This window comes from Mya arenaria, chromosome 1 (assembly GCF_026914265.1).
Source record: "Mya arenaria isolate MELC-2E11 chromosome 1, ASM2691426v1".
In the NCBI taxonomy this organism is placed as follows: Eukaryota; Metazoa; Mollusca; class Bivalvia; order Myida; family Myidae; genus Mya; species Mya arenaria.
In genome coordinates, this window is record NC_069122.1 from 43,539,338 (window position 1) to 43,561,728 (window position 22,391).

General features: G+C 37.5%; 1 protein-coding gene across 6 annotated transcripts in view; it reads right to left on the bottom strand.

Annotated features, from left to right (window-relative positions):
* LOC128231233 (5'-AMP-activated protein kinase subunit gamma-1-like) overlaps positions 1-22,391 on the bottom strand; it is a 247,073-nt gene that overhangs the window by 134,790 nt on the left and 89,892 nt on the right. The window contains exon 1 of one of the 6 annotated variants that reach the window (XM_052943826.1): positions 16,986-17,084. The exons of the other annotated variants lie outside the window; for them this stretch is intronic. Within the exon in view, the coding sequence (XP_052799786.1) occupies positions 16,986-17,084 (99 nt within the window). Of the gene's footprint in view, positions 1-16,985; positions 17,085-22,391 lie in introns of those variants that run through there. 6 annotated transcript variants of the gene reach the window in all.

Sequence of the window (22,391 nt, forward strand, 5' to 3'; positions counted from 1 at the left end):
ATGCCAACACTTCCGAAATGCAAAACATAAACAGGTAACTAATCTCATACAAAATGATAAATAACCACAGCCCAGGTTATTAACATTTGTAAGGCCAGAATAATTCTCTTTGAATTCTCATCCTGTTATCCGACCCTATTCAAATCTCCATGCCACAACGTCACCTACACCTATTTCACAAACTTTGGCCTTGTCAAAGAGTGCAAGTGACATTTGTGAGAAACAGGCTGAAATTCAAATGAAAGAGTGCCGAAATTAAAGTGTTTCACATGCTTTTTTTATATGGGAACAAATCTGGATGAGAATCTTATTCATTTTTAGCAGCCAGATTTCAAAACATTCATTACATTCTCAATCACACCAAATTCCCCCAGCAGGAGATACTGTCAACAATGATGCTGCTGCATGCATTTTAGGCATCAGAAAATGTGTCTCATCAATTGATATATTATTTGTTTATATTTTCTGCAAGGCAGGACTTTGCCTTGCAGAGCATAAGTTGGATAAAACCCTTAAAATCTGATGATTATTGGACATTGTTTTAGGCAAATAGTAAGGGACAACATAAATGGGATTGGACAATGGCTTAAATTGGTCAGGAGTATTGGATAATGGCTTAAATTGGTCAGGAGCATTGGACATTGGCTTAAATTGGTCAGGAGTATTGGATAATTTGGCTTAAATTGGTCAGGAGTATTGGATAATGGCTTAAATTGGTCAGGAGTATTGGACATTGGCTTAAATTGGTCAGGAGTATTGGATAATTTGGCTTAAATTGGTCAGGAGTATTGGATAATGGCTTAAATTGGTCAGGAGCATTGGACATTGGCTTAAATTGGTCAGGAGTATTGGATAATTTGGCTTAAATTGGTCAGGAGTATTGGATAATGGCTTAAATTGGTCAGGAGTATTGGATAATTTGGCTTAAATTGGTCAGGAGCATTGGACATTGGCTTAAATTGGTCAGGAGTATTGGAAAATGGCTAAAATTGGTCAGGAGTATTGGACAATGGCTTAAATTGGTCAGGAGTATTGGAAAATGGCTTAAATTGGTCAAGAGTATTGGACAATGGCTTAAATTGGTCAGTAGTATTGGAAAAGGGTTTTGGTCAGGATATTGGAAAAGGGTTTTGGTCAGGATATTGGACAAGGGTTTTGGTCAGGATATTGGAAAATGCTATTGGTCAGGATATTGGACAAGGGTTTTGGTCAGGATATTGAAAAAGGGTTTTGGTCAGGAGCCTTGGACAAGGGCTTGGGCCAGGAGTTTTGGAAAAGGGCTTGGGTCATGGCGCATTGGAAAAGGCTTTTGTCAAGAGTATTGGACAAGGGCTTTGGTCAAGAGTATTGGACAAAGGCTTAGGTCAATATTATTGGACAAAGGCTTGGGTCAAGAGTAATGGACATGAGTTTTGGTCAAGTGTACTGGACAAGGGCTTTGGTAAAGAGTATTGGACAAATGCTTTGGTCAAGAGTATTGGACAAGGGCTCTGGTCAGGGGTGTTGGACAAGGGCTTTGGACAGGGGTGTTGGACAAGGGCTTTTGTTAAGAGTATTGGACAAGGGCTTGGATCAGGTCAGTATTAGAAAGGTCTTTAGTCAGAAGTATTGGACAAGGAATGGAGAAGGAGTATTGGACAAAAGGCTTTAGTAAAGAGTATGGAAGTGCACTTTCCATTATCTTCCTATTTGATGTTGGATTATGGTTGTCCATTTCAATAAATACTATGTCCTTAAAGGAGCCAAAACAACTAATTTTACACTCTTGTTTGTTTTCCAGTTCAGTAGTAAAAATATGTAAGCATGATTTCAATACAGGCAAGGGCATAGTATTTTGAATTGCACGCACTTGAGCGAGTCATTAATATGTGAAGGTCTTTCATTAGACTGGTCTTAATATATTTTACTGGGTCAAAGCCGGAGGGCTGACCACTTCCCCACCAGTTGGAAAATTGCTGAAGAATACAGACATGAAAGAACCATTTTCAAGTATTCTAAATGTCAACATTCAGTGTTACCACAAATTTTAACTGGTAAAGTGCTGGTAAAGTGTTGCATGTATATATACACTCATTTGTTTTCTATATTTATTCCTGATATTGACTTTTAAACAATTGTGCATTAAGGGGAACAAAATTGGTACATACACGCCTATGCATACTGGATGGTAACCTATAGGTACGCCTCTGAAAGGATGATTGTCAATATTTACTTTTAATTCTTGTTTCGCCACTTTGTGATTGCAGGTCAGTAGCTTGACCATGAGGACACTGACCAATGATGACCACCAACTGACCAGTATTGACCAAATAATACAATTGATTTCAATGAATACCATAAACAACTTGTTCATTTAGCAGTTCTTAACATGTCTGCAGTGTTATGATAGGAAGAATGATAAACTATTGGTATTAAGTTTTAATAAAAATCCACCCAATTATAAAACCATTGAAACGCCTTTGGTAAATTAATATTTGAGACGTAAATAGAACGAAAGTTCTCATTGATTTCCTCAATCCACTGAATTTATACCAATGTTACACTAAGAATACCTCTTTTCAAGATAAAGTGAATACAAACGTCAAAATCACCCATTATTTTATAATTCTACTGAAAATAGGCCGCATTTTGACATTTCTCTGAACAATCTATAAAAGGCTTAGTGAAATCTTCTGTTTTCCCAGAAAAACAGTTATTGACTGCCGATATGAACATTCTAGATTTCTGCTGATAGAAAAAGATAAAACATACAACCATCATTAGGATCTTGTTGAGCCTAAAGGGACTAGACACCAGATGATACAATTACAAAACAAAAGGAAAATTGTAAAAAACTTGCATCAAATTGACATTACTGTGTACAACGCATTGAATCTTAGTTACTGATGTATCACATGGCTTACTACACGTGCATCTTTTGCAGTTTTTGGGAAACTCAGATGAGACAGCAACAAGATTGTTGCATTTAATCTTTTAATCATTTTAAATGATAACTTATCAGCCTCCTACTAGCTGGCTTTGACAATTTTATACTTGATTTTAGGAAATACTGTTCTTTGTTTATATTTGGACCATCTGTGTCTAGTCGAGTAAGATAGATAATCCTGTTCCCTCCATCAAATTGTCGCCTTTTTATGCAGGCAAAAATTTAATATTGAAAACAGAAGATTTATTTCTCCTGTTCATGCTGTCATATTTAGGAATGGAAACCGGATACCAAATCGGTATCCGGATATTCGTATCAAGTATTCGAATACTATCCGGATACTCGTATCAAATTGTTTTCATAATAAGTAAATTTCCTATTATATGTCACCCACCTTCTGTTATTTGACATAATTGTCCACTTAATTTATAATTCGTCATATGGCAATTTCACTTTTTCATTCATTCTTTCTCAGTCTTAATAATTTATAATGTTATAATCAAAGCTAAACAACTCATTTTACGTCATAAAACTCATGATGAATACCACATAAACACCTCGCGAATTTGATAGTCACTTCGGCCGAGGTGGTTGCTTGGTTACTGCCACGTGCTTTTGAGTTTGTTATTAATCAGCAGGTTTCATGTTAAATGACGCTTTGATTATTTGATAGTTGATTGTAATTTTATTTCATTACATTGTTTGATTTAATGCAATACCTACAATTTCTGCGGTGTTTTGTAATGAAAGATATAATTGCGGAAAAGATAAGAAGACAAAAAGACTATCTGATTTTTCTTTATTTACATGCGTGTACTTTTTTTATTTATCAATAAACTAAACATATTATATGAAAAATAAAATACACTACACAAAATTAAACGTGAATAAATACTAAATAGTAAATAAATCATTTATATATTTGATAATTTAATTAACGTCATCGAGCCGGCCCTTGATACGATGGTGCCGCGATCGCCATCATTTCACGGAACCCCTGACCCTGGACGACGCTGAGGGGGAGGCAGTCGCGTACGACCCAGTCGGACATCGCTCACGTAAGACTTTCGGCTGTGGCAGCCTACAACTGCGGAGGAGTGGACATGGTGACGTCAAGAGTCGTCTGCCTCATGGTGGACTTTGAAGGCGTAGTCGGTGGACTGCATACGGGGTGTTTTTTCATATGATTTCTAAGATTTGAAGTTCCACCACAATATATACCAGTTTAACCTTACACAGTTGACACACAACACTTTTACCATCCTCGGATTTTGAAAAAATACTTCCAAACACTTGAAGTCAATGTTGGAGGCATATTTCCATAGTCGTGATACAGGAATAACGATATATTATTCAAAACATAATTACAAGATTCAAAATGAGGGAAATTTGATTGAAAAGTGAAAAGATAAACAAATTTGTGTTTGTATTTATTGTTCAGATAGCAATAATTTCTTCATGCATATTCATCAAAAATACGATTGGTCATTAATAGCTTTGATTGCACGACCCTTATCTTGTGATTGGACGATCAATTCCTACGGATTAATGATCAATCCGTTTAATATCAACTAGTGCCAATTAGTGTCAAATAAGCACATCTGAGATCATAAAACAACACTTGTCATTGTAAACAAGGTCATAGAACTTCACAGGGTGCTGCACAAGGACACAATTTCACGCCTTGTGCAAACACCCAATTAGCAGACGATTTGTGACACATACTCCCTTCGCGACAGACACTGTTGATCACCTGAAACATTTCATCTGAAATTTTTTATAACAATTGCTATGTCTCTGTTAAGCTATTTCATTGAAATTTAATTCTTAACGAATATTCGAATACCCATTTTGGTATCCGAATACTTGCGTGATATCCGGATATCCGGATACTCGGATATTCGCTTCCATCCCTAGTCATATTCCATAATTTGTAGAAATGCTGAAGTTCTGGAGATGATAATCATAATGCAAATGTCAACTCCCCTCCCCATAATCAAGCACAAGAAGTTGAAATTTTAACTGGATTTACAATTTCACCTTGTCACATTAAAACACTTCCCATTACAATCTGAAAAGATTTGGTTGATTATTATAGTGCAAAGTGGCAAGCCTGTTTACAGGACAACAGGATTCCATATAAATCTGCTAGCCTACTTTTATCCTGCCTTATATCCATATTCTACTTTTTCATAACAAATGGATAAGTTAAAACAGGAGTGCCCCAGAACGAACACCAATGCTATCTTATGGCTGTGTTCACATCAGAACCCAAGGGACATAACTCAACACTTATTAAAGCTAGAGTTATGGGTCTTGCTATACTATACATGTGCTTATTGACATGAAATATGTTCATTAGAATATCTTTATTATCAGTTTGCCAAGGTTAAAGTTTTTCCATGATAACAAAGACACCTGGAACACCAAGATTATCACAATACCTAAAACAACTCGAATGCCAGATAGGCTTAAAATCATCCCTCACCCCCTTAAAAATGACAGCGCTCAGCGTTTGATTTTAATCAATTTTTTTTTTTTTTTTATATCAAGTTGTAAGAGATAATATCTGTAAAATGCTGCCAGAAATAACAACTTAGAATGAGTAACTGGAACCAATCACAATGAGTAAGACCATTGATTTTAACTTCTCAGAGGTATTAAGAAGAGATATATACCTGAATTCCCGGGGCTCAAGCAGCTTTATGAAACATCATCAAGTTGAATTTATTACCCTGGATTTCTAATTGCAATTAGTTCTTTATGATGAAGTTTGTTGCCTGCATTTGTTCGAGTGAAGTTTGTTGCCTGCATTTGTTCGAGTGAAGTTTGTTGCCTGCATTTGTTCGAGTGAAGTTTGTTGCCTGCATTTGTTAGAGTGAAGTTTGTTGCCTGCATTTGCTTGTGTGAAGTTTGTTGCCTGCATTTGTTCGAGTGAAGTTTGTTGCCTGCATTTGTTCCAGTGAAGTTTGTTGCCTGCATTTGCTTGTGTGAAGTTTGTTGCCTGCATTTGCTTGTGTGAGTTTCTTGCCTGCATTTGTTTATGTGAGTTTGTTGCCTGCATTTGTTCATGTGAAGTTTGTTGCCTGCATGTGTTCAAGTGCCTGTGTGTGAAGTTTGTTGCCTGCATGTATTCTAGTGCCTGTGTGTGAAGTTTGTTGCCTGCATGTATTCTAGTGCCTGTGTGTGAAGTTTTATTGCCTGCATGTGTTCTAGTGCCTGTGTGTGAAGTTTGTTGCCTGCTTGTATTTGAGTGCCTGTGTGTGAAGTTTGTTGCCTGCATGTGTTCTAGTGCCTGTGTGTGAAGTTTGTTGCCTGCATGTGTTCTAGTGCCTGTGTGTGAAGTTTGTTGCCTGCATGTGTTCTAGTGCCTGTGTGTGAAGTTTGTTGCCTGCTTGTATTTGAGTGCCTGTGTGTGAAGTTTGTTGCCTGCACGTGTTCTAGTGCCTGTGTGTGAAGTTTGTTGCCTGCATGTGTTCTAGTGCCCGTGTGTGAAGTTTGTTGCCTGCTTGTATTTGAGTGCCTGTGTGTGAAGTTTGTTGCCTGCATGTGTTCTAGTGCCTGTGTGTGAAGTTTGTTGCCTGCACGTGTTCTAGTGCCTGTGTGTGAAGTTTGTTGCCTGCATGTGTTCTAGTGCCTGTGTGTGAAGTTTGTTACCTGCATGTATTTGAGTGCCTGTGTGTGAAGTTTGTTGCCTGCATGTATTTGAGTGCCTGTGTGTGAAGTTTGTTGCCTGCATGTATTTGAGTGCCTGTGTGTGAAGTGTGTTGTCTGCATGTGTTCTAGTGCCTGTGTGTGAAGTTTGTTGCCTGCATGTGTTCTAGTGCCTGTGTGTGAAGTTTGTTACCTGCATGTATTTGAGTGCCTGTGTGTGAAGTTTGTTGCCTGCTTGTATTTGAGTGCCTGTGTGTGAAGTTTGTTGCCTGCATGTATTTGAGTGCCTGTGTGTGAAGTTTGTTACCTGCATGTATTTGAGTGCCTGTGTGTGAAGTTTGTTGCCTGCATGTATTTGAGTGCCTGTGTGTGAAGTTTGTTACCTGCATGTATTTGAGTGCCTGTGTGTGAAGTTTGTTGCCTGCTTGTATTTGAGTGCCTGTGTGTGAAGTTTGTTACCTGCATGTATTTGAGTGCCTGCGTGTGAAGTTTGTTACCTGCATGTATTTGAGTGCCTGTGTGTGAAGTTTGTTGCCTGCTTGTATTTGAGTGCCTGCGTGTGAAGTTTGTTGCCTGCATGTATTTGAGTGCCTGTGTGTGAAGTTTGTTGCCTGCATGTGTTCTAGTGCCTGTGTGTGAAGTTTGTTGCCTGCATGTGTTCTAGTGCCTGTGTGTGAAGTTTGTTGCCTGCATGTGTTCTAGTGCCTGTGTGTGAAGTTTGTTGCCTGCATGTGTTCTAGTGCCTGTGTGTGAAGTTTGTTGCCTGCATGTGTTCTAGTGCCTGTGTGTGAAGTTTGTTGCCTGCAAGTGTTCTAGTGCCTGTGTGTGAAGTTTGTTGCCTGCATGTGTTCTAGTGCCTGTGTGTGAAGTTTGTTGCCTGCATGTGTTCTAGTGCCTGTGTGTGAAGTTTGTTACCTGCATGTATTTGAGTGCCTGTGTGTGAAGTTTGTTGTCTGCATGTGTTCTAGTGCCTGTGTGTGAAGTGTGTTGTCTGCATGTGTTCTAGTGCCTGCGTGTGAAGTTTGTTGCCTGCATGTGTTCTAGTGCCTGTGTGTGAAGTGTGTTGTCTGCATGTGTTCTAGTGCCTGCGTGTGAAGTTTGTTGCCTGCATGTGTTCTAGTGCCTGTGTGTGAAGTGTGTTGTCTGCATGTGTTTTAGTGCCTGCGTGTGAAGTTTGTTGCCTGCATGTGTTCTAGTGACTGTGTGTGAAGTGTGTTGCCTGCATGTGTTCTAGTGCCTGCGTGTGAAGTTTGTTGCCTGCATGTATTTGAGTGCCTGTGTGTGAAGTGTGTTGTCTGCATGTGTTCTAGTGCCTGCGTGTGAAGTTTGTTGCCTGCATGTATTTGAGTGCCTGTGTGTGAAGTGTGTTGTCTGCATGTGTTCTAGTGCCTGTGTGTGAAGTTTGTTACCTGCATGTATTTGAGTGCCTGTGTGTGAAGTTTGTTGCCTGCACGTGTTCTAGTGCCTGTGTGTGAAGTTTGTTGCCTGCATGTGTTCTAGTGCCTGTGTGTGAAGTTTGTTGCCTGCATGTGTTCTAGTGCCTGTGTGTGAAGTTTGTTGCCTGCATGTATTTGAGTGCCTGTGTGTGAAGTTTGTTGCCTGCATGTATTTGAGTGCCTGTGTGTGAAGTTTGTTGCCTGCATGTATTTGAGTGCCTGTGTGTGAAGTGTGTTGTCTGCATGTGTTCTAGTGCCTGTGTGTGAAGTTTGTTGCCTGCATGTGTTCTAGTGCCTGTGTGTGAAGTTTGTTACCTGCATGTATTTGAGTGCCTGTGTGTGAAGTTTGTTGCCTGCTTGTATTTGAGTGCCTGCGTGTGAAGTTTGTTACCTGCATGTATTTGAGTGCCTGTGTGTGAAGTTTGTTGCCTGCTTGTATTTGAGTGCCTGCGTGTGAAGTTTGTTGCCTGCATGTATTTGAGTGCCTGTGTGTGAAGTTTGTTGCCTGCATGTGTTCTAGTGCCTGTGTGTGAAGTTTGTTGCCTGCATGTGTTCTAGTGCCTGTGTGTGAAGTTTGTTGCCTGCATGTGTTCTAGTGCCTGTGTGTGAAGTTTGTTGCCTGCATGTGTTCTAGTGCCTGTGTGTGAAGTTTGTTGCCTGCATGTGTTCTAGTGCCTGTGTGTGAAGTTTGTTGCCTGCAAGTGTTCTAGTGCCTGTGTGTGAAGTTTGTTGCCTGCATGTGTTCTAGTGCCTGTGTGTGAAGTTTGTTGCCTGCATGTGTTCTAGTGCCTGTGTGTGAAGTTTGTTACCTGCATGTATTTGAGTGCCTGTGTGTGAAGTTTGTTGCCTGCATGTGTTCTAGTGCCTGTGTGTGAAGTTTGTTGCCTGCATGTGTTCTAGTGCCTGTGTGTGAAGTTTGTTGCCTGCACGTGTTCTAGTGCCTGTGTGTGAAGTTTGTTGCCTGCATGTGTTCTAGTGCCTGTGTGTGAAGTTTGTTGCCTGCATGTGTTCTAGTGCCTGTGTGTGAAGTTTGTTGCCTGCACGTGTTCTAGTGCCTGTGTGTGAAGTTTGTTGCCTGCACGTGTTCTAGTGCCTGTGTGTGAAGTTTGTTGCCTGCATGTGTTCTAGTGCCTGTGTGTGAAGTTTGTTGCCTGCATGTGTTCTAGTGCCTGTGTGTGAAGTTTGTTGCCTGCATGTGTTCTAGTGCCTGTGTGTGAAGTTTGTTGCCTGCACGTGTTCTAGTGCCTGTGTGTGAAGTTTGTTGCCTGCATGTGTTCTAGTGCCTGTGTGTGAAGTTTGTTGTCTGCACGTGTTCTAGTGCCTGTGTGTGAAGTTTGTTGCCTGCATGTGTTCTAGTGCCTGTGTGTGAAGTTTGTTGCCTGCACGTGTTCTAGTGCCTGTGTGTGAAGTTTGTTGCCTGCATGTGTTCTAGTGCCTGTGTGTGAAGTTTGTTGCCTGCATGTGTTCTAGTGCCTGTGTGTGAAGTTTGTTGCCTGCATGTATTTGAGTGCCTGTGTGTGAAGTTTGTTGCCTGCATGTATTTGAGTGCCTGTGTGTGAAGTTTGTTACCTGCATGTATTTGAGTGCCTGTGTGTGAAGTTTGTTGCCTGCATGTATTTGAGTGCCTGTGTGTGAAGTTTGTTGCCTGCATGTATTTGAGTGCCTGTGTGTGAAGTTTGTTACCTGCATGTATTTGAGTGCCTGTGTGTGAAGTTTGTTGCCTGCATGTATTTGAGTGCCTGTGTGTGAAGTTTGTTACCTGCATGTATTTGAGTGCCTGTGTGTGAAGTTTGTTGCCTGCATGTATTTGAGTGCCTGTGTGTGAAGTTTGTTACCTGCATGTATTTGAGTGCCTGTGTGTGAAGTTTGTTGCCTGCATGTATTTGAGTGCCTGTGTGTGAAGTTTGTTGCCTGCATGTATTTGAGTGCCTGTGTGTGAAGTTTGTTGCCTGCATGTATTTGAGTGCCTGTGTGTGAAGTTTGTTGCCTGCATGTATTTGAGTGCCTGTGTGTGAAGTTTGTTACCTGCATGTATTTGAGTGCCTGTGTGTGAAGTTTGTTGCCTGCATGTGTTCTAGTGCCTGTGTGTGAAGTGTGTTGTCTGCATGTGTTCTAGTGCCTGCGTGTGAAGTTTGTTGCCTGCATGTGTTCTAGTGCCTGTGTGTGAAGTGTGTTGTCTGCATGTGTTCTAGTGCCTGCGTGTGAAGTTTGTTGCCTGCATGTGTTCTAGTGCCTGTGTGTGAAGTGTGTTGTCTGCATGTGTTTTAGTGCCTGCGTGTGAAGTTTGTTGCCTGCATGTGTTCTAGTGACTGTGTGTGAAGTGTGTTGCCTGCATGTGTTCTAGTGCCTGCGTGTGAAGTTTGTTGCCTGCATGTATTTGAGTGCCTGTGTGTGAAGTGTGTTGTCTGCATGTGTTCTAGTGCCTGTGTGTGAAGTTTGTTGCCTGCATGTGTTCTAGTGCCTGTGTGTGAAGTTTGTTACCTGCATGTATTTGAGTGCCTGTGTGTGAAGTGTGTTGTCTGCATGTGTTCTAGTGCCTGTGTGTGAAGTGTGTTGTCTGCATGTGTTCTAGAGCCTGCGTGTGAAGTTTGTTGCCTGCATGTGTTCTAGTGCCTGTGTGTGAAGTGTGTTGTCTGCATGTGTTTTAGTGCCTGCGTGTGAAGTTTGTTGCCTGCATGTGTTCTAGTGCCTGTGTGTGAAGTGTGTTGTCTGCATGTGTTTTAGTGCCTGCGTGTGAAGTTTGTTGCCTGCATGTGTTCTAGTGCCTGCGTGTGAAGTTTCTTGCCTGCATGTGTTCTAGTGCCTGCGTGTGAAGTTTCTTGTCTGTATATGTTCGTGTGCAAGCACATTTGTATGCATGTGTGTGAAGTTTGTTTTCCGTGTGGGTTTCTGAGCATTCTTTGTAGTTTGTTGCCTGGGCAAGTCATGATTGCTTGAGGGTGCATGTTTATGAGTTGAAATGTAACAGCTTTGTGAAACATTTTTACTGGTTGTGATTGCAATGGGAAGTAACTCTGTCATATGTGTGCATAAAAGGAAAAATAAGCCCCTTACCCAAGAATTTCCATTATTTGATTGATCATTCTTAAAAGCCAACAGAGAGGGTCATACTGTCCATGTGAAATATAATGCATGACTATGTGAAAATATGAATGTTTTTTGTAAAATTGGCACCAGCTCTCTTACAGAAAGGGGACTAATTTTCAATATGCAAGAGTAGTCCCCCTTGTTTAAATTGTTTCAATTTCTGAAAAAAACTCTGAATGAATGACTCCTACAAATGAGAATTTCACACTTTGAACAAAAATGAAGAGACAATTAATTATGGAAAGATTTTTATTTAGGATTCATTGCAGGTTTTCTAAATATACACCAGAGGGCAGGCTCTAAAATCTTGTAGAAGCACCACACAAAACTAATACAGACATTTCTTTAAATTGTTTATCACGATTAAAATTTAAAAATTGTGTTCTTAGACTGATTCTTAATTGTTAAAGAAAAATTATTGACATTATTAATCTAAACGAAAGAAAAGCTGATACATATTGTAACATATAGCACCATTGGCTATATCCAATTCTAGCTCAATACTAAAATAAACAATCGGCTAAAACACGGTATTTGTCCATTTTATATTTTTTGGTTGTTATACATAGATTGAAGGAAAGTGTGTGATTTCAAACTTAATTCTTTGCAGCCAAAGCATGTAACCTAGTCCACTCCTGCTGGCCTCCAAATTTCAAGTGAAAATATCAATTTGTATTCGAGTAACAGGAAAAAACATATCCCAAAAATGGCCATTTTCAAGCGTTATGCTGTCTCATTTGATTTTTTTATATATTCAAACTGTTATATATCTATTTTGCATGATGATTTGGAAAAAATGCATTACCTCAGCTTATAGAAAATTTCAAGTGCTAAATTTTGGTGGGTAAATCAAGAAAATAGACAAATTATTACAGAAAATATGACTTATTAACATAAAGTGGTGCTTTTGCCAATTTTTCAAAATCACAATAAGTATCCCTTGTTATATGCATGAAAAACATTGAAAATTCACCCATTTACAAGTGATAACTGTTTTGTAAGACTGATTATTAATCAAACTTCCAATTTTTTGTTGCTTTGGGCATTCATGATTCACATTCTTAAAAAGAAGGAGGTTCACCTGTAAGATTTTCAGGGTTAAAAAATCTGTAGAGTCCGTAACCATGGGTTTGTATCTACATATGTATTAATGACAGAAATGTGGCATTCCACAAATAAAAACCTCTGTATGAGTATGTTTAATGGCTGAAATATTTTTGGAATATTTTGATTTTAAGTTGCATTTTTTTACATATTTAATGTTACGGACACTACAAAATCTGCCTTCAAATTTTGATTTGAAATTTCCATTGTTTTCAATAGCATATTTCCTTATATTTTTTCATGGTAAAAGCAATTTTTTTATTGTGCAATATTGCATCATCTTTTAACTATTGGAAAATACCAATAAAACGGCTGATGCAACAATATTTGTGATGAATTATTGCATCATCCAAAACAACCGCCTTTCTAAGAAATACAACAGTCCAGCTGTAATGATGGAATCAGCTAAGAAAATGGCTTATTTTGGGTAATAGTCGGTCAGATTCCAGCAAGAAGTCCTTTCAAATGGAAAACACTAAAGGTGTTGGTTCCAGTGATGCTCTAGGTATGTATTATCCTTATCTAAACATTCCATGCTATGTTACGTAGGGTCCGTAACCAAAACCATATGTCTGTACATGATGCCCTGAATTAATGCAATTGTCCACATGAAATGCACATGTTGTGATGCTTATTTGTTGAAATTGCCATGCCCAACATATAACAAACTAAAATGGTCTTAACAGGTTGTTTAATGGAAATCCTATGACAGTATGACACACAATTTCATTTTGTGTAGCCTATTACGGAGCCGAGATGAAATATTTTTACATAAAGATTGGCGTGTATGCCAATGAATACAATCAGTGTTATAATATACAGATCACAGACACAGTGGATACTTGTTAAATGTACAGAATTGAAGCTTAAGTAATATTTGATTTGTACTTGTACTCAGGTTACAGATTCTACAAAATACGGCCACTTGTTTCTAAGTCTACTGTAAGTATGTTCAAAAACATTTTTATGAACAGAAACAATACAATTGAACCATATAGGGACATTTATACCTTTTGAGGTTTTTCCTTTCACAAAACCTGTCTTTATATGAAGATTTATATACCATATATATTAATATTCTAAGGTATACATTGAACCCAACCGTTTAAGGTTAATTAATATTCAGAATGTCTTTTTACAGAAGAGAGCCGAAAATCATCACTGCGATCCCGGAAACTTGAAAAAAATGCTGAAATGAATGCTGAAAAGAATGAAGACATAGAAAAGAAGCAAAAGGAGAAAAACAGGCTGAAAGTCAAGGCATGGAGAATGCGTCAGAAAACAGAAAACTCCACAAAATATTCTGAAATCAAAAAGAAAGACACAGAAAGAAAGAAGGAAGCTCGAATGAAAGTGAAACTCATGGCCAATTCAGATCCTGAATTAAAAGCCTCCTTAAGAAAGAAAAAAGCTGAAGAAATGAAAAGATACAGACAGAGAAAAAAGATGAAAACAACATGTTCTTCTGAAGATCCTGGTGTTAAAAAGAGTAAGAAACCGGCTCTGGAAGAAAAAAAGAAAAAAGCTGTGAAGCGAACACAAGCCTGGAGAATGCGAATTAAACTTAAGTCTCCTGCAATTCCAATTGTTAACACAGTTGATGAAAATGACAGTCATGGAGAAAGCAGACAGAACAAAAGTAACTTATCCCGTGCAACAGTATACAGACGAGCGCAAATGGTGAAAGGCATTCTGCCTAGGACACCAAAGAAGAAAGCCGCCATTTTAAAGAAGCTTATTGAGTCACCTTCAACATCCAAAGTACTTTCTGACCAAAGAGTAACAATGACACCAGCTTGTAAGAAGAAACTTGAAGTAGCAGATGCTATAGTGAATTCCTTGAAAGAAAGTATTTCCGAAGTAAACATTGGTGTTCGAAAAGACAGAGAAAAGAAACATGCATATGATGTAATACGTGAATCAGTACTAAGGAAATACAAAAAGATCACAGTTAGTAAATATTTCAATGTGTCTTACAAGACAAGGAAGATGAGAAATGAATGGTGGAAAAAGAAACAGAGAAAAACAAGATGTGATGTGATAAGTGATCATGTGAAACAATCAGTGAAAGAGTTCTACCTGAGTGCTGAAATTAGCAGAGAGGTGCCATCCAAACGTGATGTTGTTAGAATCAAAACTCAGACTGGTATGAAAGAAACACTACAGAAACATGTGATGACAATGACACTAGAAGAAGCACACAAGTTATACAAAACAAGAAACCCCAATCATAAAATAGGACTTACATCATTCAGCAAACTAAAACCAGTTAATGTAAAGAAAGTGTCCGAGACAAGCAGACGGTCATGCCTGTGCCAGACTTGTTGTAATGTAGCCCTGAAAGTAGAAGCACTTACAACATTGAAACGAGTTGTAAAAGAGACTGACATGACAGAAGACATTAAGATTGATAAGAAGAGTCTGAGTGATGCAACATTCTGCAGCTATGAACAAGAGCCATCTTTAAAATGTGTGTCAAGAAATTGTGAAAAATGTGGAGTACAAGGCCTTCAAAAGTATTTGGCGACTATGGAAGAAAAGAACAGAGATGGGATGGTGTCATGGTATCAATGGGAAAGCATTGAAATAAAGAAATATGACAAAGTAAAGCGCTGCGTTTCTTGTGTGCCCAAAGAAGCTGATTTCAAAGTGTTTTTGACAGCTTTAGAGAAAGACATGATGGTGTACCCAGAGCATGCATTTAGAGCATCCTGGCAACAGAAACAAATGGGTGTATGTGTAGAGAAATTAACAAAGGGATCTGTAGCCATGGTAATGGATTTCAGTGAGAACTATGCATGTGTCTTCCAAAGTGAAGTGCAGTCAGGGTTCTTTGATAGAAACCAGGTAACTGTACATCCAATGATGTGCTACTATAAAGAAAGTCTTGATGACAAAGATGTTACAGTAAAACATGCCATCATTGGAATAAGTGAAGAAACCAAACATGATGCGGATTTAGCAATTGTCTTCGAGAATCAAGCCATTAAATTACTAGAAAGCAGAGGGGTGAAGATTGGTGAACTCCACGAGTGGACTGATGGGTGTGCAGCCCAGTACATGGGGAAAAAGGCGTTTGCTGATATCAGTCTCAGAAAGCAGCCCAAAATGACTCGAAACTACTTTGAAACGTCTCATGGAAAGAATGTCTGTGATGGGTTGGGTGCAACTGTAAAGAATGCTTGTTATCGTGCTGTAATAAGTAACAGGAAAGTTCTTGGTAATGCTGAAGACGTTTACCAATTTTGTCAAGAAACTCTGAATATGGAAGTAGTGGACACTGTAAAAAGCACTCTGTCGAGAAGAGAATTTGTATTTGTTGAAAATGTGAATAGAAACCGACCAGAAACAAATGTACAAACATTAACTGGAACACGGAAGCTGCACTCTGTTAAGTCTGTTGGTAAAGACTATGAGCTGAACTCAAGGAAACTTAGTTGTTACTGTGATGCTTGTGTGAATGGTGTAACATCAAAATGTGAGAATGTAGACATAGTTAATAAGTGGGAGAAAAGAAACCTTGATGTTATTAGTAAAGTCCAAGAAAAACTAAATGTAAAGAAGAAACAACCATCTAACAAGGAGCAGCCTAAAGCAACCTGCAAAGAACAAACAAAAGGACAGAAACAAATAACTTTGAAAAGAAAATCGGAGACCAAGCAACCAAAAGCCAAGAGGAGAAAAATAGAAGAGACAGCAGCAACAACATCCCAACAAGATACAGCCTTTCAACCTGGTGATTTTGTTACCGTTGGGCTCAAACCGAGAAAAGGACCCATAAGTGTTTACGTTGCTGAAATTACAAGTAAATCTGAAACAGAATATGGGCTTAAATATATGAAGAAAGCTGGAAACGCATATGTGTGGCCTGAGAAGTCAGACGTTTCTCAGGAGCCAACAGAACATATCATTTCAAAGCTAGAAGCTCCTGAACTTGTCAATGAAAGAGGTCATTTTAAATTCAATACACAGGAACTCAGCAAAGTTAAAGTTAATCTGTTGAAAATACACAAACATGTGTATTTCAAATAGAAAATGTTGAGCATGTGTTGGTTCTTACAATGTGTAGAGTCCGTAACCGTAGTGCAGTCTATTTCTATCTCATACAAAAAATATGTTCTATTGATATAAACAGCAGAAACTGACTATACTTGATAGGAAAAGTGTTTATTTTAGAAAAACAATGTGCTTGGGGCACTTGGTTCTACAAACTTTAAAAGTTACAGTTAAAGTTGTGTGATCATTTTTGTCAATTTTTAGAGTTCATCGCAACTGGGATGAAATATGTTTTTTTTTATGCTTATCTCAAGCAGAGATTTTATGCATTTGTTTGTTAACATTCTAATTGTTAGTTTTCTGTGTTAACCTGAATAATACAGACTTGTTTCCATTAAAATCTTTGTTGTTATATGCCTGTTGTAGTGTCTGTAACCTTACACTGACCTGTATGTAAAAGTCGCCAAAAAAATAAATTTATAAAAGCGACTGTAGGAAAACAAATATCATTTCCAATGACTGAAACTTTAAACTAAAAATGGACAAAATTTCATGGCCCTGCATGGAAGTTCATTTTTCCACCTTGGTGAGACACTTAGGTGGACAAATACCGTGTTTTAGCCGTATAACATCATTTTCCCTTGCAGTTCATACAATATCAACTTCTAATCTTCCACCCCCATTACCCAATGATCCCCTTCCTTAACACTCAGCCCCAACCCCAAATCCCTAACTCTTCTTGCCTTCCCGCCCCTCCAAATCACCAGATTATAAGTACATACCTTAACATCATGAAGTGCCAAGCTTGTGCCAGCTTTGCTGATGCATGAACACAGTTCTATCTTCCGCATCATGACAAGTGCCTTGTGATATATCTGCATACACGCACAAGAATAACAAATGCTACCACTGGATATTACACATCTATCCTTATCATCTTCTGAACTCCAATTATTACACAATGTATACGCACATGTATGCCACTCTTTTATTACAAAGTTTTAATATGCAACCATTTGCGTCATTTCAGAAAACCTTTTTTTTAATTTTAATTTCGATGTCAGTGATTGTATATTTTCCAAATAATATATTCACAACAAATCACAAGAATTTTAACACCTCAGTAAGAATTCATTCGTCATTTGCACGTCATTGACACAAAATTGCGCATAATATTTTGAATGATGAAATGGTTATAATTATTACTGATAAAAAATAAGTTCAAATGAAGCAAATCGGCGGATAAAGTAAATTAAAAATCTGTAACAATAAATAACAAGGAAAAGAATATTAAACGAGGACTGTATGTTGAATTATAATGAATATCCCAAAGGACAGAATAAATAAACAAAAAATTAGTTATTATAAAACAAACAATGTGCACTTCCGGGTAAGAATGATTACAATTTGTACAGCCTTTTTTCCAAGCAAAATCAATTACCAATCAGAAAAGTTCAATTAAGGATTGTAAAGTAATTCCTCATAAAACACTAAATTCAAGTTCTTTTCCCCTAATGAATGAATGATAATATATTTTCCTAGCACTTCACAGCAATTCCGAAGACACAACACTTAATTTAAACTGAAGGCAATTTCTAGACAACGTTAACGCCTTCTAGGCAGTTGAAGGCTTTCCATAATATTTGGAATCTAAAATTGGTTATTTTCTGTTTGTGGTAAATACCAATCAATCAGTCAGATAATTCTGAGATTTATTCCCTATGGACCCTTTCTGTATCTGCCCATAAGATGACTCTATAATGACCCTTATATTATGATTGACACTGAAAAACAATTTCTTGAACCTAAAAAACACTTCACATGCATACTATCGTTCAGAGAGCATTCCAGGATATTTTGAACACTGAAATTGTCATTTGCTGTTTGTCCCCTGAATAACAATAAATATCTATCCAACATTTGATACATAAAGATTATCTATAATTCTGAGGTTTACTCCTTCCTGAATTCCGATTTCCAGGAGATATGATGGCACAATACTAATAGCCATTAGTTACAAAAATCTTAAGACAGAAGAAAACAGACAATTGTTTGAATCCTATACTCATCATTAAAGGCCATAATTATTTTTTTAGTTTAAAGAGACTAGTGAAAAATTCACAGGGTGACAACCAGATATAAAAGATATGATTTCATATGAAATGTGAACAAACCAGTTAGAACAATGATACTGAAACACTGTCAAAAGATAAAATAAGAGCTCTATTAGCAAAGCAAATTAAAAATTGAATGACTTGAAAAGTATGGTTTTACAATTTAAGTAAAGCTGCCAGTTGCTGTTTGGTGTTTGTTTATAAAAGTAAGAAATCTTAATTCGAAGTATATTTCCCAAGTATATATTTCCCACATGTATGTATACTTCCCAAATGTTAAGTATATTTCCCAAGTATATATTTCCCACATGTATGTATACTTCCCAAATGTTAAGTATATTTCCCAAGTATATATTTCCCACATGTATGTATACTTCCCAAATGTTAAGTATATTTCCCAAGTTAATATTTCCTAAGTGTTGGTATATTTCCAAAGTTTATATATCCGACATGTTAGTATCTATACAAAGTGTTTTGTACATTTGCCAAGTGTTTGTTTATATCTGTATATTTCCCAAGTGTTAAGTATATTTCCTAAGTGAGTGAATAGTATATTATTTGAATGTAAAACTTTTATGTTTGTCTTAAAATAATTGCGGTCCAAAAATATGCAAAACATTGGACACTGGATGGAATTCTGATTTGAATGGCTATTCTTGCAGGGATTTCTGTAATGGATTGATCCCTGCCATAAAATCCCCTCTGTTTGTCTGGATCAACTCAAAGACAACTCAAAGACAACTTCTTTTCATCTCAAATGTTTCTAATGGCATCAGTTCAGTTTCATATGACATAACTGTGACATCACACTACATTCAAATGTATCTAATACCTCTGCATTGCTGACAGTTGTCACTAGCAAATCCAGTGGGGGGCACCCCTGGTACACACCTCTTAAATCGTCCAAGTTTACCCAATTTCTATATAAATTTTTCAAGGGGAAGTAACCCCAAACCCCCCTTCCAACACTTTAAACCAAATGAATTTCGGATCTGAGGAAGGGTCGCAAGGTTACGCCCCTCAGTTACACATTCTCTAAAGTTGAATCCTGGATCGGCCTGTGGCAGTTGTATGATGTTGATGACAATTGTGACGATTGTGACATCCATAATCAAACTCACTAGATAAAGAGAATAGAAACCCCCTAACCTCCCTTTGCCACAAATCTGGAAATATGAGGTAAGTTGATTGGGACTGTGTGTTCAACCCCATTTTGCCAAATTATCTAATTGTGAAGCTTATTAATTAATTGTTCATGTGTGTTGAGATTTGGCTTTTTCCAGAAAACAAGAAAGTCGTGGTGCGCTTACAATGCTCTTCTATTTTTTGTTTCTTTTTTTCAGGTATAACTTGACCAATTTAAGGGACAGAGTTATGGGCCTTGTAGACATGTATGTATTAATGCACCAAGAAACATGTGTCCAAAGTACCATTGAAAATCTTGAATGTTTTTTGAGATATCGACAAGAGCTTAAGTTTTTGCATAATGGAAAACAGACAAGTTAATAATGGAGGACAATACATTCTCTAGAGCGGAAAAAACAGTTCCAACCAATCAATCACTAAAAGCTTTAAAGCCTCCCAAAACGTCATTGGTTTGAGACTAGGTCAAGCTGAGAGTAATTGTTGACTGATATTAGTTCCGGAATGACTCCTGCAATAAAACACATGACATTTACTAGCCCCTAAAGAGACACAAACTCTTCTGAAACTAAAATGAAGGAGTAGTTAATCCATTTTTTATTGGAACTTCAACATTTTTCACTGGGTTTTTTTTTCCATTCTTCATATTGCAAGGCAAATGTAATTGATGAGATATTCACATTACTTTCATTAGATTGAGACCCATTGTGGAGGAAAGCCCAAGCTCATTTTCTTGTATTTCTCACATTTTCATTCATTTCACAGATTTTATGTTCTTGGAATCAAAAGCTGTTTGGCATGGTTAATGTATAAACAAAGAATAAACATCCAATTTCTAGCACTCCTTTTGTACCAGTTCACAGATTTCATAAGTATAAATCATTATTTTGTACTGCATAATATATTAATTTATACTCCATTCATAGCTTAGGAACTCATGAACATTTCAAGCTAGTCAACAAGTGTTTCATGAACTTCACATTATGAGCTTATATTAGGATGGTTCATGAACTATAAAGATGAACTAGCTGTTACTCATATTTAAAATCAATACATACACATGTAAAACAAACATTAATTTGAGTGATAAACCTTTAAATACTTACAAAAAAAATGATTTTTTGGAAAAGATTAATTACTGATTAAAAGATTGAAACCATGACTGTATTTAATAGCTAACAAGAAACGCCACTTTGTGACGAAACCAGGTTTTGAATGATTGACGGAAGAACTTCAGCCTGTGTCTGTTTTTTTATATTTTTAGTAACAGTGACCTTGACCCTAGGGACCCCAAATGCAATCCATTGAAAGGTATCCATAAACTCTTCCTTTATACCAAGTTGTGTCAGGATATGTCAACCCTAACTAAAGTTATTCAGTTTCAACCGTTTTTCTATTTTTAGTAACAGTGACCTTGACCTTGACCCTAGGGACCCCAAACGCAATTCCATGAAAAGTATCTATAAACTCTTCCTGTACACCAAGTTAAGTCAAGATATGTCATCCCTAACTAAAGTTATTCAGTTTCAACCGTTTTTCTATTTTAAGTAACAGTGACCTTGACCTTGAACCTAGGGACCCCAATCGCAATCCCATGAAAGGTACCCATAAACTCTTTCTATAGACAAAGTTTGGTCAAGATATGTCAACCCTTACTAAAGTTTTTCAGTTTCAACTGTTTTTCTATTTTTAGTAACAGTCACCTTGACCTTGAACCTAGGGACCCCAAACGCAATCCCATAAAAGGTCTCCATAAACTCTTCCTATAGACCAAGTTTAGTCAAGATATGTCATCCCTAACTAAAGTTATTCAGTTTCAACCGTTTTTCTCTTTTTAGTAACAGTGACCTTGACCCTAGGGACCCCAAATGCAATCCTATGAAAGGTATCCATAAACTCTTCCTATTGACCAAGTTTGGTCAAGATATGTCAACCCTAACTTAAGTTATTAAGTTTCAACCATTTTTCTATTTTTAGTAACAGAGACCTTGACCTTGACCCTAAGGACCCAAAACGCAATCCCATGAAAGGTCTCCATAAACTCTTCCTATTGACCAAGTTTAGTCAAGATATGTCATCCCTAACTAAAGTTATTCAGTTTCAACCGTTTTTCTATTTTTAGTAACAGTGACCTTGACCTTGACCCTAGGGACCCCAAATGCAATCCCATGAAAGGTCTCCATAAACTCTTCCTATAGACCAAGTTTGGTCAAGATATGTCAACCCTTACTAAAGTTATTCAGTTTCATACGTGAGTTTGACGCCGCCTGCCCGCCCGCCCGAACAACGACGTCCGCTATTCTTATAACCTGCCTTAAAAATGCATAAATATTAAATGACTGGTGGATCCTAAAAGATTTACAGTGATCAACTATCGTCTTATAAGGTAGAAATACCGTGTTTTCTGCACCTTTCTTTCAAATTGAACACGGTATCCTTCATACGAACCAGTGTTTTTGATATTTATTCATCCTTTAGGTAAATTGTTTTAATGTGGTACTGCCTGTTAGGGAGTAAGAGTGCATCTTTGAGAAATATTTTATGAACAGTAATTCATACTAGAACTCCGCGAGTTGGATGTGTCGCCTGACGAATTATTTAATGTAGATATTATAGCTGTTGGATTGGCATTTTATTCATTTATAGACAATGATGTTGCCATTTAAATTTCAAGTGTAGGTGGCATTTGAACTGAAGCTATAAACGTTAAGCCGGACAAAAATTAACAACGAAAAGTAACAAAGGGCAATATCTCTAAAAATATGGAAGCAAGAGTTAGGGTTCTGGTGCACTGCACTTGCCCTCAATCAGATATATCTACCTATTAAGTTTCAGTTTGGTAACTCTTATAGTTTACGATATATGCCCCTGACAAAATTTAAACTTGAAAATTAACAAAGGGTAATAACTCTAAACATACAGATGTAAGAT